A 13,471-nucleotide genomic window follows, 5' to 3' on the forward strand; every position below is an offset into this window, starting at 1 on the left:
CCAGGCAAGAGTACTGGAGTGGGGTGCCATTAAATGATCTCACAGATTTCCTTTGAGAAGCCTTTGGGATCCCTGGAGCTGAGTCCTCAGATCACACTTTGATAGTATGCCGAGGTCCAGCCCCGGCTGATCCAGGGTATTCGAAGGGGAGACGGCGTCGGCGACTATTTATTTATTTATTTATCAAAGATATAAAGAATAATAGAATGAGGATAGCTCAGTAGGAATTCAGTGGAGAAAAGAAGCTGAGTAGCTTGGTTTGCGCAGAAAATCAATATAACCTGTGACACCAGGTTAGCTCTGACCACGGAGGCCGCAGGCACCCTCTCGAATAGCGGATGGTGCCCCACCTTAGACACCTTCTCGAGTGGGTCTTAGAAGCCCAGGCAAATAAATGGTCGCAGAGGATATCCGCACTCCAGATGGAGACTCAGCTGGAAGTTAAGGGGAAGAATGACATGGGGAGACCAAGCATTGGTGAGCAAGGCCCGTAGCTTTATTTTCAACAGGGGCTTTTATACGCTAAGTTACACATAGAGGATAATAGGGGATGCAAAGTCAGCAGTCTTTGATCCTTATCAAAAACTAGGGTTTCTATCCTGCAAATTTATCGTATACAAATGGTTTAGGTGATTTACATCATCTTGTGGTCAGAAGGCCTATTAACATTTTATGACTCTTGACAAAGACTTATCCACAAAGACTTATTTTCTCTAAGAGTAATTATTTTAAGGTTTGGCGCCATCTTCCGAAGATAAAATTGCATTCCTATAGGGCGGATGTGTAATGGGTTTACAACAAAGGAAAGAATTTATTACCTTAAGGGTCTAAAGTTACTAACACCAAGGCCACTGCTTATTTTTTCTACATACCAACTGTATTAATTAATACACATTCAAGGATACAATTCAGGGGATGTGAAAACTTGGCAACAAGCATTGGCTCATCAATGAAATCTTTTACTAGTTTTATTCTGACAGTTTCTAACTCTCTGAGAGGCTCTAAGCTATTTGAATATCTTAAGCTTCCCGTGCCTCTCGAAGCTGGGAGACTGTAAACAATCGTGTGCATAGCTGTAGGAGTCCGGGTAAACTTGTCAGGCGAGTTAGAGAGCTATCTGAGGGGTTTGGATTTAAACACTCCTAATGCCCAGGAACTTTATTAATTGGAGCTGTAAGTTAACTCTTTGACAGAGAGAGCGAGATGGTGGTGGGGGACAGCCCCCAGTAAAGTCAGAGGTGAGAGCACAAAGCAATAAAGTAGGCAGACTCTGGTTTTTTGGGGGTAGATGCTCGAGAATATCCAGGGGGACTCCTGAGGCTCGATCCCGCCTTTGTGTATGCCGAGCCTCCTTCCTCATGACCTTTGTCACGAGTGGAATGTCTCTCGCCGGTTCCCGGCAATAGTATGTGGAAGGAATGTGCAGTTTGGGACCAGAGAGGGCAGAGGGCTTTACCTAGCTCTGGGCTCATCCCCTGCCTCGTTCCCCCAGAGGCCTGTGTTTGCCTGGCAGCATTAGCTCCTGGCCTGTGAGCTCTGAATCCATCAGCCTACGGCATCAAGGGGAGCCACTGGTGCGTCTCCACCCTCCCAGGTGAAGCGGCTTAGACTACAGTGTTGCAACTGGCCTGACCATGTTGTAAGTGGCCATGGAACAGCAAACAGACCCACTATTAGTATTCCCATGACAGACTTCTGGATTTCAGCTACCTGTTCTGCCTATCTGTTTTGGATGTGGTTGTTGGTTTAAACCCCTCTCAGTGTTAGTGACAAGCCTCTAGCAGTTGGGCTGAATTAATTGTGGTTAAGTCAATACACAAGTGGCCTCGTGAGTGTTGAAATTGTTATTGTTCTTGTTGCTTTGTCGCTAAGTCGTGTCTAACTCTTTTGCAACTCCATGGACTGTAGCCCACCAGGCTCTTCTGTCCATGGGATTTCCCTGGCAAGATTATTGGAGTGGGTTGCCATTTCCTTCTTCGTCTTTTGCATCTTTTGACTTGGGTTTTTCCATTTTTAATAGAATATCATAAGCATTTCAGTAAATGAAGTTCAGAACAAACTCCCCACCTATATTTCTCTCCAATCATACCTCTGCGTGTTTTATATCTGTATACTGCTCTCCCATGAGACTATTGGCACATTTTTCCTCCACACCACCCCTCTTTCCTTCCTGAAATTGTTGAATTAATCTGAACATTCAGTTCCAGATTGCTACTGTTTTTTAGGGGCTTTGTTTTGTTTTGTTTTTGGCTTTTAGCATTGTACAACTCATAAGATTTCCTTCTTAATATTTTCTTTAGAGTTAAAAATTCCATTAATTTTACCTGTTTTATTAGGCATCACTTTTCTTACGTAACTTATTTTAACTTTCTATTTTTTTTTTTCTTGAGTACTTGCCATATTCATTTGCAAGGGAAACTGTAGGTGTGTACTTTCTGAATTCTTGGATGTCCAAGAATTCTTTTCTGTTGCTCTCAGAAGTAAACTATAATTTGGTTGGGTTTAGAATTCTTGGCTTATAATCCTTTTCCCTAAAATCTCTGGAAGTGCTGTTCCAAAGTGTCCTGGCTCCTTAAGGATACTTGCTAGATGCATGTCCTTGCTTCTGGTCTCTGAATCCCCCCTCTCTCCTCTGCTTTGGCATGTGAGGCTAGTGCTCAGCAGCCACAGGTCCCTTGTCAGCTCCCTTGTGCTCTAGAGTGGGGGGAGGAACTGCTCCTGTGTTTTGCGTCTGTTTTTTTTCAGCCTCACTTCATCAAAGTTTTTTCACTCCAGCAGCCATGTCTGGTTTCCATTTCCAGTTTTTGCCAACACTGCTGGAACCAAAGCTCAGTAGCCAATCCAGGACGCCTCCGCCCAAGTCTGAAGCCCACCTCCAAAGGGCACCTCTTTTAAGATGCTAAATACTGAGAATCCTGACCTTTCTTTGTTGATCTCCCAGCACCCGGGGGTACAGCTTCTTGCAATACTGCCTGTGTTACCCCATGTTCCTCTGCCTTTCCAATCCTCCAGTACTGTTTCACAGATTTTTAGAATTTCACCGGAACACTAATGGGAATTCTGAAATGTCTGATTATATATTCTGTGTTCACTCTTTCCCTGGAAGTTATGTAGTCTGTTTTGTCGGCCCGATCTTCCTGTTTTCTTATCCTTTCTATGTAATTGTCAATTTTCTGTTGTCTGCTCATTTTCACAAAGGAAGATCTAGGGTTTTCATAGCGCCCCTTGTCAACTGCATTGGCGGCTGTTTGTATTCTGAAGACACCCATAACCATCCACCAGCTGAACAGGGGTTTTAAGCTCCACTGGGGTTTCCCAGGTGGTTCAGTGGTAAAGAATCTGCCTGCCAGTGCAGGAGATACAGGAGACATGGGTTCGATCCCTGGGTCGGGAAGATCCCTTGGAGAAGGAAATGGCAACCCACTCCAGTATTCTTGCCTGAAAAAACCCATGGACAGAGGAGCCTGGTGGGCTACAGTCCTTGGGGTCTCAGAGAGTTGGACTGAGCATGCACACACGCAGGTAGAAATCAAAGCCCAGATGGAGGGCTTCCCACCTCTCCCAGCCAGCCAGCACTTCCAGACTCTGCTCCTTCAACCCAAGGGAAATTCCTAAGTCTTCTCAGAATATCTCCCATTTTCACCTGAACAGCCTTCACAAGCTGTTAGCTCCCAGAGCCTTACTCTGCTTTGGTACACATTTTGTTGTTTGTTACACATAATTTCTGGATCATCCTTTTTACATTTACATCCTTTTTACTTTTTACATGAAGTTGATGTTCTTCTTGAATAAAGCTAAAATTTCCCTCTTTTATTTATTTTTTTGTTAATTCCTATGTTGTGGATTGCTGTAAATATATGGCCTTGCCACCATATTTCTGGAGACTTGTCAATACATGATTTACACATAAATAATCACTTATGGAATTTAGCCTTGGAGAAAAATATGTAATTATATGTAAGGAGAAGGAAAAATATTTCATGAAAACTATTAATAATGATTAATCTACTGATATATATATATATAGATATATATATATATATTATATATATTCACCCCCAACATATTTTCCTGAACTTCAGACTACATTTGCAACTGAATATCTCCATGAGACCCACTAACTTAGTGATGTCTCCATTGATTCATGATTCAGATGTTAGAACTGACAGTAAAAGTTGAGACCCCAAGAAAAATAGATGTCAGTAACTCCCAGTAAGCTACAGCTTCTGCCACTTACAAAGCAGTTGAAAGAAAACCATTTGAAAGTCTTAGCATCTTGACCAATCCCATGTAAATCAGGGTAAATTGGGAATTGGAGGGAGCTCTTATTGTGGCGGGGTGGTGGTTGGGGCGGCGGGGCATGGGACTTTCCTCTCCTGGCAAGTGATAGACCACTTAGAAAGATCAGATTGCATCTCTTAGACCTTTGGGGATGCAGAAGCTGAGTCTGGTTCATTGGTGAAGAGAGATGGCCACCCTGAAGACAATCGGTCCTTAAGGAAAGCCCCATGCCCCCTGCCCCAACCACCACCCCACCACAATAAGAGCTCCCTCCAATTTCCAATTTACTGATCACCTCCTCTTGGCAGAGAACTCAAATTCTGGTTCTGGTCTGGTCTGATTTCTGGTAGGGCCGAGTTCCAGTCCTCCCTTCTCTGGAGTCCCAGAGAAAAGTCCCATAACGCCTGGGTATCTGCAGGTGGCAGGAGGCGTCTGTAAGGCCACCCCTTTCAGCACCCCCCCACCCCCCGCCTCCTCCTCCTTCTTCTTTCAACTTGGCTTCCTTTCCTCTCTTGAAATGTTTGATGTTAGTACTTGGATCTGAAGTTCTGTGTCTCTATAGGAGGTTTTCTGAGAGACTGTATTCTTGTATTTAAGGGCTTCCCTGATGGTGCAGAGGTTAAAGCGTCTGCCTGCAATGTGGGAGACCTAGGTTCAATCCCTGGGTCAGGAAGATCCCCTGGAGATGGAAATGGCAACCACTCCAGTATTCTTGCCTGGAGAATCCCATGGATGGAGGAGCTTGGTGGGCTACAGTCCACGGGTTGCAAAGAGTCGGACACGACTGAGCAACTTCACTTTCCTTTCACTTTCACTTTTCTAGTGTTTCTTGGGGCACAGGGTGCTCGAGCTGGTCCCTGGGCCAGACATGGGTCACGGGGGAGAGTCTTCTGGAACCTGTCCAAGTAGGCCTCTGGAGGGAGGAGTCCCAGCAGAATCAGGAGTGGGAAGTGCACTGAGAAAGGAGTTGTGAGCAGCCAGCGAGAGAAGATGCTTCCACTCAGCGCAGGAGAACCGCAGTGGGGACACTTAGCTTTAAATATTATCTAGATGGCAGCCAGTCTGCCCCCTCACCTTGCACTTCTGATCTTTTCAATTGCTCTCCTTTCTTTTCCTAGCACGCATCTTCTCACATATCACCTAAGGTACATGTTAATTACTTCATTGTCCAGACCCTGAGCTCCATAGGGCAGGGATCTTTGTGTATATTTGTGACAGATATATCCCAATCCCCAGAATGATTCTTGGGGCATGAGAGGTACGAAACAAATAGCTGTTGAATAGGAATAGAAATTAAATCGGGATCTCTACAGAGCAATGAATCAACCCAGGAAAGCAAACTAACACCTCCCTTGCCTGGAGAGCCCAAGGGTGAGAGCCTAGTGATCTAACACCAGCCAGGTCCAACATTTCTGGCTGTTACCTGTCCTACCTCCCCTTTCGATTCACTGCCTGACACTGATCATGAATCTCAAGTCTCTAGAGGCCAGAGGCAGCCTAGTCACTAGGCTGGTGCTGCTACTGCGGCTAAGTTGCTTCAGTCGTGTCCGACTCTGTGCGACCCCATAGACAGTAGCCCACCAGGCTCCCCCGTCCCTGGGACTCTCCAGGCAAGAACACTGGAGTGGGTTGCCATTTCCTTCTCCAATGCATGAAAGTGAAAATTGAAAGTGAAGTCGTTCAGTCGTGTCCGACTCTTCACGACCCCACGGACTGTAGCCTACCAGGCTCCTCCATCCATGGGATTTTCTAGGCAAGTCCTGGGGTGGGTTGCCATCGCCTTCAACTAAAAAACAAAAAAGCTTAACAGAGAAAAGACATTGACCACTTTTCAAATACAGGTAGCCTGTCCAAGAGGCACCTGAGTTGGAGGGGAGTGAAGCTTTAATTGTAAATAAAATTCTGAGTTTTACACTGGACTGAACATATTTTTTTTAATGTTTGGAAACTAGAACTAACTGATTGTGTATAATTGATCTAAAAAATCACGGAGGCTGCAAAAGATTTCATCCAAATGCACTGAAGATTCTGAATGGGTAGATTTCTCATTGCACTCCACAAGTTCTTATTTTACAGACTGGATACATTGGCAAGTTCAAGCACTTGTTCTTCTCTTCTCACTTTATAGCACATTCTCTCCTGTCAAGAGTCTGATCGTCCTTTAGAGGGGCAGGTTTGGGACTGTTTCTTCTCCACCATCACTGGCAATTCAAATTCAGAGTCTGTATGCCATGGCCCTCATTTTCTAGCGTGTAATAAAGTGAATAACACATATTAAGCACTATAAATGTTTGGTGAATGCGTGAGTGAACGATAGGACTTCCAGAGCTCAGAAAACCTTAGAAGCAGCAGAAAGGACCAATTGTTTATTCTGAACTGTGTGAAAGTTAAAATTAAGGAAGTTATGGGAGGATACAGGTTCATTTATTGATTATAGTAAAGGTCCAGTCAGTTTTTATTTAAATTTGTCATTTATTTAATTTTTTTTATTGTTGTAAAATTCACATAACATAAAACATATGCTCCTAGCCATACTCAGCTGGAAAGCTCAGTGGCACTAAGTATAGTCACATTGTTGTGACTCTCACCATCATCTGTCTCCCACATCTCACCTTCCTAAACTGAAACTCTGTCCCCATTAAACACTAACTCCCCATCCCCTCCGCCCACCCCTCTCCCAGCACCTACCAATGTACTTTCTGACTCTATAAATTCAACTTCTCCAGGCATGTCATACAGGTGGACTCAAACAGCATTTGTCTGAACCAATCCATTTTTCTTGAATGAATGAATGAATGTTTGAAAAAATGGCCACAGATATATAAGGAAGGGAAAAAGGGAAAACATAATTTTGTTGGTATGTTTATTCATCTATGTTCATGTTAACAAAACGGATCTGTACATCTCTCTCTCTCTTTTTTTTTTTTTTCCAGGTTATCCTTGTCTTTGTCCTAAGCATCGGGTCTCTTATAATCTATTTCATCAACTCTACTGAGTGAGTAAATTTCCCCAGTCTTGTCTGCTTATATCAGTAGGCTGCCAGCTAATTTGGAATTTTCTCTCAGGAATAATGTTTAATATACTTTCACGGATACTCACACACAGAAGCTCATAAAAAAGGATAAGTGTTTCGTTTCCCCCAGAAAGTACTAAACCCAGCTCCACACACACATACACACACACACACAAATGCATGCGTTTCCTCTGTATCCTGTCATTCTGCACTGCTAGAAGCTGGGGTGCTGTGCATAAGACTGTTTTAGTTTCTGGGACTACAAGCCTCTAGCTATTACGCCTCCTTTGGATCCTCTATGTGGGCCATACAGGCTTTGGGCTCCTTAGGTGTTGACGCAGAAGTTCGGTAGGCATTTCAGCGTTTCTCATAGATTTCAGACAAGTTTGGATGGTCTTGAGAAAATTCTAGCCCTCGTCAGGAACATAGGAGCACATTATCCTGTGTTCTTCCCTGCAGGCACTCCCCTCACTTCTGCCACAGTCAGGACAGCCTCTGGGACACAGCCCAACAGAGTCTGAACTCCATGCTGATCCTCTGGGAACTGCACTGGGCTCCAGCTAAAGTAAAATGAGATTACAGGGCCACACGAGTCAGGCAACTTCAGAGATCTTACAGAAACTAGTCATCTTTGCTTCGTGAATTCCTTACTGATCTATTAGGAACGTTTTCTTGGAATTTGGTTCAGATCAGTTCATTTGACCTGGAGTAGCTCTCTCTCAGAAGTATACTGAAGCCAAAATGTCCTGGCTGGGTAGATGGTCTTGCAAACCTTAAAAAGCCATGTAAGCCATGTGCCGCTCAATCCCATTGATAAAGTGGAAATGCAACCAACAAACCCTATGAAAAGAAGAGCAGGTAATTCTGTTTTTCTTAGCTCCATTCATAGTGCGGTGGTTTTGTTCATGCAGACCTCTGCTCCCAAGAGAAAAGTAATTTCCTCGAGATGTGCACATAAGAGTCTGGGTTGACCATTCATGGTAAATAAATAGAAAATTGCCCACCTATTCTCTATTGTGTCCTCTGTAGTCACAGCTTTTAAAATGTCCATCTTTATAAACTGTCCTTGTTTCTTTTCTAGCCCAGTAAGAAGCTGTTCTTCATACAAAGACAGAACCATCCCGATTGATTTGACCTTCAACGCTTTCTTTAGTTTCTATTTTGGGCTGAGAGTAAGTACGTATACCTATCGAATGTTGGAGTAAACAGAGGCGCTCACTGGCATGTCCAGAAGAGATCCGTGTGATACTAGGAGATGCCTTCCTCAGACAATCTGCCTCGGCTCTCAGGCTCTACAGCCAGAGGGTCTGGGTCCTGAATTGTCAAAAGTTATAATGAGACCCCAAAACTCTCTCCTGCGCTTGAGCCTGTAAACCAGGCCAACAATGTCAGCATGAGTGGAAAGGATTCCTTTAGAAAATATCATCGTCCCGTCATCCTGAATTTTTCTCACTGGCTTCCCACCTGCCACCGAGTAAGAGCAACTAGTAATCACAAAATAGCAGAACCTGGGTAAGAAGCCTCTGAAATTGTCATCTGCTCCACTGATGGCTTCTGTGCCATATAACTCCATAAAAGACTCTGTGCTTTTAACTTTGTTGCATTCATATATTCAGTAGTTCTCTCATTCCACAAGCAATTTTTGAGGGCCCACCCTAGATCTAGATTTTAGATTTATCTATTCCATGTTTTAGAGAGATGTGTATGTATATATACATATATATGTACACACACTCTCACATATGTGCATATATACGTGCAAACATGTGTACACATATATGTGTATAAATATGCATGTATTTTTAAGGATATATATGTATTTCTATGACCTCGCTTCAAAATTTATTCAACCGCAATAGCCATCACAATCTTATTTTTATAGCAGATCCTCCCTTCTGGAAGTGCTTCCTTTCTTAATCTAAATAGGGAAATTCATAAACACAGCCTTGGCCAGCCGAACTTGTAGACCTTTTCTATTGAAGACCACACATAAATATACATTATCTGTTGTGTGTCTGTGCTCAGTCAGTCATGTCCGACTCTTTGCGACCCCATCAATTGTAGCTCACCAGGCTCCGCTGTCAGAATTTTCCAGGCAAGAATACCGGAGTGGGTTGCCATTTCCTCCTCCAGGGGAATCTTCCTAACCTTGGGATCAAACTTGCATCTCTTGCCTCTTCTGCACCCACAGGCAGATTCTTCACCACTATGTCACCTATATAGTTATATAAATACATATAAGTGTATATGCATATATATATATATATATAATGTATGTATGTGATACAATGAGTTCAGGGCTTCAGTTAATGAATGAAAAGTACCTGGAAAAAGCCACTTTAGTGTTCACTGTAAAATTCTTGAGGGTAACAGAATTCAGGGTCTTGTGCTTTTATTTCATAGTTTCTGGCAGCAGATGACAAGGTCAAGTTCTGGTTGGAGATGAATTCGATTGTAGACATCTTTACCATCCCACCCACCTTTATTTCTTATTACTTGAAGAGTAACTGGCTAGGTAAGTGAATTGTGGGAGTTAGAAGCAATTTCCAAAAAAATTAAAAAAAAACCCTCAACATTCATTCCGAAGTATTCTTTATTTACTTTCAAAGCCTGTGTGCACTCAGTTGCTCAGTCATGTCTGACTCTGCGACCATATGGACTGTAGCCCGCCAGGCTCCTCTGTCCATGGGATTCTCCAGGCAAGAATACTGGAGTGGGTTGTCATGCCCTCCTCCAGGGGATCTCGCTGCCCCAGGGACCGAACCCTCATCTCTTGCATCTTCTACATTGGCAGGTGGATTCTTTACTACTGCGCCACCTAGGAAGCCCCCATTTAAAGCCTTATTTCCATTAAAAAAATTCCTCACCATGTTTGTATGGTTTTGTAATGTATTTTCAGAACCCATTTTTTTCATCCCAGCCCCTAGTGATGGGCCTGATGTCATCTGATATCTAAGGTTTTTATTGTTTAGGGATTATCTGCTCCTGGAGGGAAATCACCACCCAACATCACCACCCACCTCGGCACCTTTGTGCTAGGATCCCACGTGACAGGAGAGGTGAAAAGCCTCCCAGATCTAAAACCTATAAATCCTCATATCCAGATATGCGGTGACCTGTTAGAGATTTTTAAAATTAGTTACTTTGTCTTTAAGGTAGTTGTATTGACAGTACATGAGTCTGCTGTGGCCTTTGTCAGTTTTTATGTAATCGTATTATTTATTATCTACAAAAATATTCCTTACTGATGCTGTTATCAAACCATATAAATGCAAATAGCATGTAAACCCTGGGGAGTGTATCACAGAGATTCTGCAGTCAGGAATTTAAGTGGTTTACGGATCATTTGCTCTCCATTCTAAAAAAGAGTTAAACAGAGTAAAATGTGAGTTGTGCTTATTACATGCTTTGTAGTAATGATAATTCTCAGCAGCACTTTGAGGTGGGTATCATTATAATTCCCATTTTACAGATGAGGAACCAGAGGAGCTAAGGGTGTTGCTTTAGATGACAATAGCCATTAAGTGAATCAGGATTTGAACTAGTCCTCATGGTCTTAAACTGATGACATTGTGATATATTTGAGCATTTCAGGGAGAGAGAACATGAACAGTCCTAGGTGTGGGGTAGTTCAGACTGCAGCTTTCTTTTTTGATTGCTTTTAGGTTTAAGGTTCTTACGAGCATTGCGGCTGCTGGAACTCCCTCAAATCTTGCAAATTCTGCGAGCCATCAGCACCAGGTAAATGCCAGGCCTGCCCCAAGTATGCCTTACTCGTTTGGATTAGGAAATTCAAATGTTAACTGAACCTTCAACTCAGCTCATTTCCCATCAGAAACTTCAGCGGAAACGTCATGAAATCCCTCACTTCCCAAGGTAGCATTCGCTTACTTTTCTCCCATTGCATTAACCTCACACACTGGCTGGAAGTTTGCAATCATCTTAAAGAGTTTGTTTCTTCTTTGTTTCTTGGACCTGCAGTGTGTCCGTTCATTTAGGCTTTAACTCTTCCCCCTCCCCCCAAGTTTTTTTTCTTAAATCAAAGCAATTCAGACAAAATAGACTTTAAAATAATGACTGTTAAAAGAGACAAAGATCACATAATGATCAAAGAGACACAGACTAGATAACGATCAAAGGTTCAATCCAAGAAGATAAGAGTTGTACACAGGAATGTACTCAACATAGGAGCACATCAATACTTAAGGCAAATGCTAACAGCCATAAAAGGGGAAGTCAACAGTAACACAATAATAGTGAGGAACTTTAACCCCCCATTTATGCCAATGGACAGATCATCTAAATGGAAAGTTAATAAGAACACACAAGCCTTGAATGATGCATTAGACCAGATAGACTTAATACTTACAGGGCATTCCATCCCAAAGCAGCAGAATACACTTTCTTCTCAAGTGCACACAGAACATTCTCCAGGGTAGATCACATCTTGGGCTACAAATAAAGCCTCAGTAAATTTAAGAAAATTGAAATCATATCCAGCATCTTTTCTGACCACAACGCTATGAGATTAGAAGTCAATTACAGGAAAAAAAAAAACTATAAAAAATACAAACACATGGAGGCTAAACAATATTTTACTAAATAATCAGTGGATCACCAAAGAACTCAGATACTTTAATTCTACACATTCATTGTCATGAAATACACCACAGCTGTCTAGGAATGTATGACAGTTTCTCCAAGCCTGAGAGCTGCCCAGTAGCAGCAATGAACTCATTCTTACAGAAATAGAATCATTTAAATGTCTCCACAAAATTAAAATTACAGTTACAAAAAAAAATCCAAATATTGGGTTGGCCAAAATGTTCATTTGGGTCTTTCTGTAACATCTTATGGAAAATTCCGAACAAACCTTTTGGCCAACCCAGCACCTTTAAGCTCCAGTCCTGTTAAAGCTGTAAGCATTTTGGTCTAACATTACGTACGCACCATCTCCATGACCCTGCATTCTCACTAGAAGCATCATCAAATAGTTCTGGCCAGCTGGGTCTCACTGCTATAAGTTGATGCTTTGTGGAGAAAGGGCTGTTTTTGTGGGACAGGCAGCCTTGCTGAGAACCCCAGAGATTTCAGCTAAACTCGGAGGCTTTCTTTAGGAGACAGGAGCTTGTTTGATCTTCTTCCTCCAAGGATCCTCTTGTGAGTTTAGCGATATGGAGCTTAATTTCTGTAATCCACTTCCATTTCTTCATTTAATCCATTTCTCCATTAATCCATTTCTTCATTTCTGTGATCCACTCAAAATTTTATTTTGCAAATCCACTCTCTGGCTTCTTGAGATTCTGCCTTTGGTCAATATAATATCAGGCTAGGGATCATCCCCCAGAATCTACCAAGGGTTTTGAACAAAAGTGTGTCACGGGGCTGTGCTTCTCCACCTGTAAGGTGTATATGCATAAGGAGAGGGGATCCAGGAATATTGCAGATCAGAGATAAAGGCAGGGCCTGGGACTCTGCATTTCCAGGATGCTCCCAAGGAAGGTGTATCATTGCTCTTGGTCTAGAAGCAAGCTCTGAGGAGCAGGAGTTTAGAGGATGAGGTATTTGTATTGTTCTGGAACCTGCCAGAACCCAGCAACACTCCTTCTTCCCCTAGCAATTCAGTGAAGTTTTGCAAGCTGTTATCCATCGTTCTGAGCATCTGGTTCACGGCTGCAGGATTCATTCACCTGGTGAGCATCTCATCCAACCCTGTGATGTTGCTGGTGAGCATGCATGTCTTTTCTGTGAAAAATGGAGGCAAATCTCCCGAGCTCCTGTCTCCATCATTGTGATCAGCGTGAGGTCTGTCTTTTTACCTCCTTTGGGTGGGTTTTCTCCACTCCATATTTCTCACAAGCATATATCTCCTGCACTCACAGTATCGATGTGTCTTCTCCAAACTCTCAAAACCTGTTCTTAGAGAAGGATTTAATAAGTGCATTCATCTAAAGTATAAGCAACAGGTAAAATGTATCACTGTATCATAGGGTTTCCAGCAATTTGAAAAAGAATAAAGGATCAGAGAAATAAAGAGATAAAGAAGTAAAGACATAATAAACAATGTTATAAATTATAATGAGTATATTGTATACTTACATATAATATAATAATATAAATAGTAATGTGTGTTTAGTCCCTCAGTCATGTCTGACTCTTTGTGACCCCATGGACTTA

General features: G+C 42.5%; 1 protein-coding gene across 1 annotated transcript in view; it reads left to right on the forward strand.

Annotated features, from left to right (window-relative positions):
• LOC109553264 (potassium channel subfamily U member 1) overlaps positions 1-13,471 on the forward strand; it is a 61,768-nt gene that overhangs the window by 11,617 nt on the left and 36,680 nt on the right. The window contains exons 3-7 of the mRNA XM_070781617.1: positions 7,215-7,276; positions 8,376-8,466; positions 9,698-9,809; positions 10,960-11,035; positions 12,912-12,987. Coding sequence (XP_070637718.1) covers positions 7,215-7,276; positions 8,376-8,466; positions 9,698-9,809; positions 10,960-11,035; positions 12,912-12,987 — 417 coding nt within the window. The remainder of the gene's footprint in view (positions 1-7,214; positions 7,277-8,375; positions 8,467-9,697; positions 9,810-10,959; positions 11,036-12,911; positions 12,988-13,471) is intronic.

This window comes from Bos indicus, chromosome 27 (assembly GCF_029378745.1).
Source record: "Bos indicus isolate NIAB-ARS_2022 breed Sahiwal x Tharparkar chromosome 27, NIAB-ARS_B.indTharparkar_mat_pri_1.0, whole genome shotgun sequence".
NCBI classification, from domain to species: Eukaryota; Metazoa; Chordata; class Mammalia; order Artiodactyla; family Bovidae; genus Bos; species Bos indicus.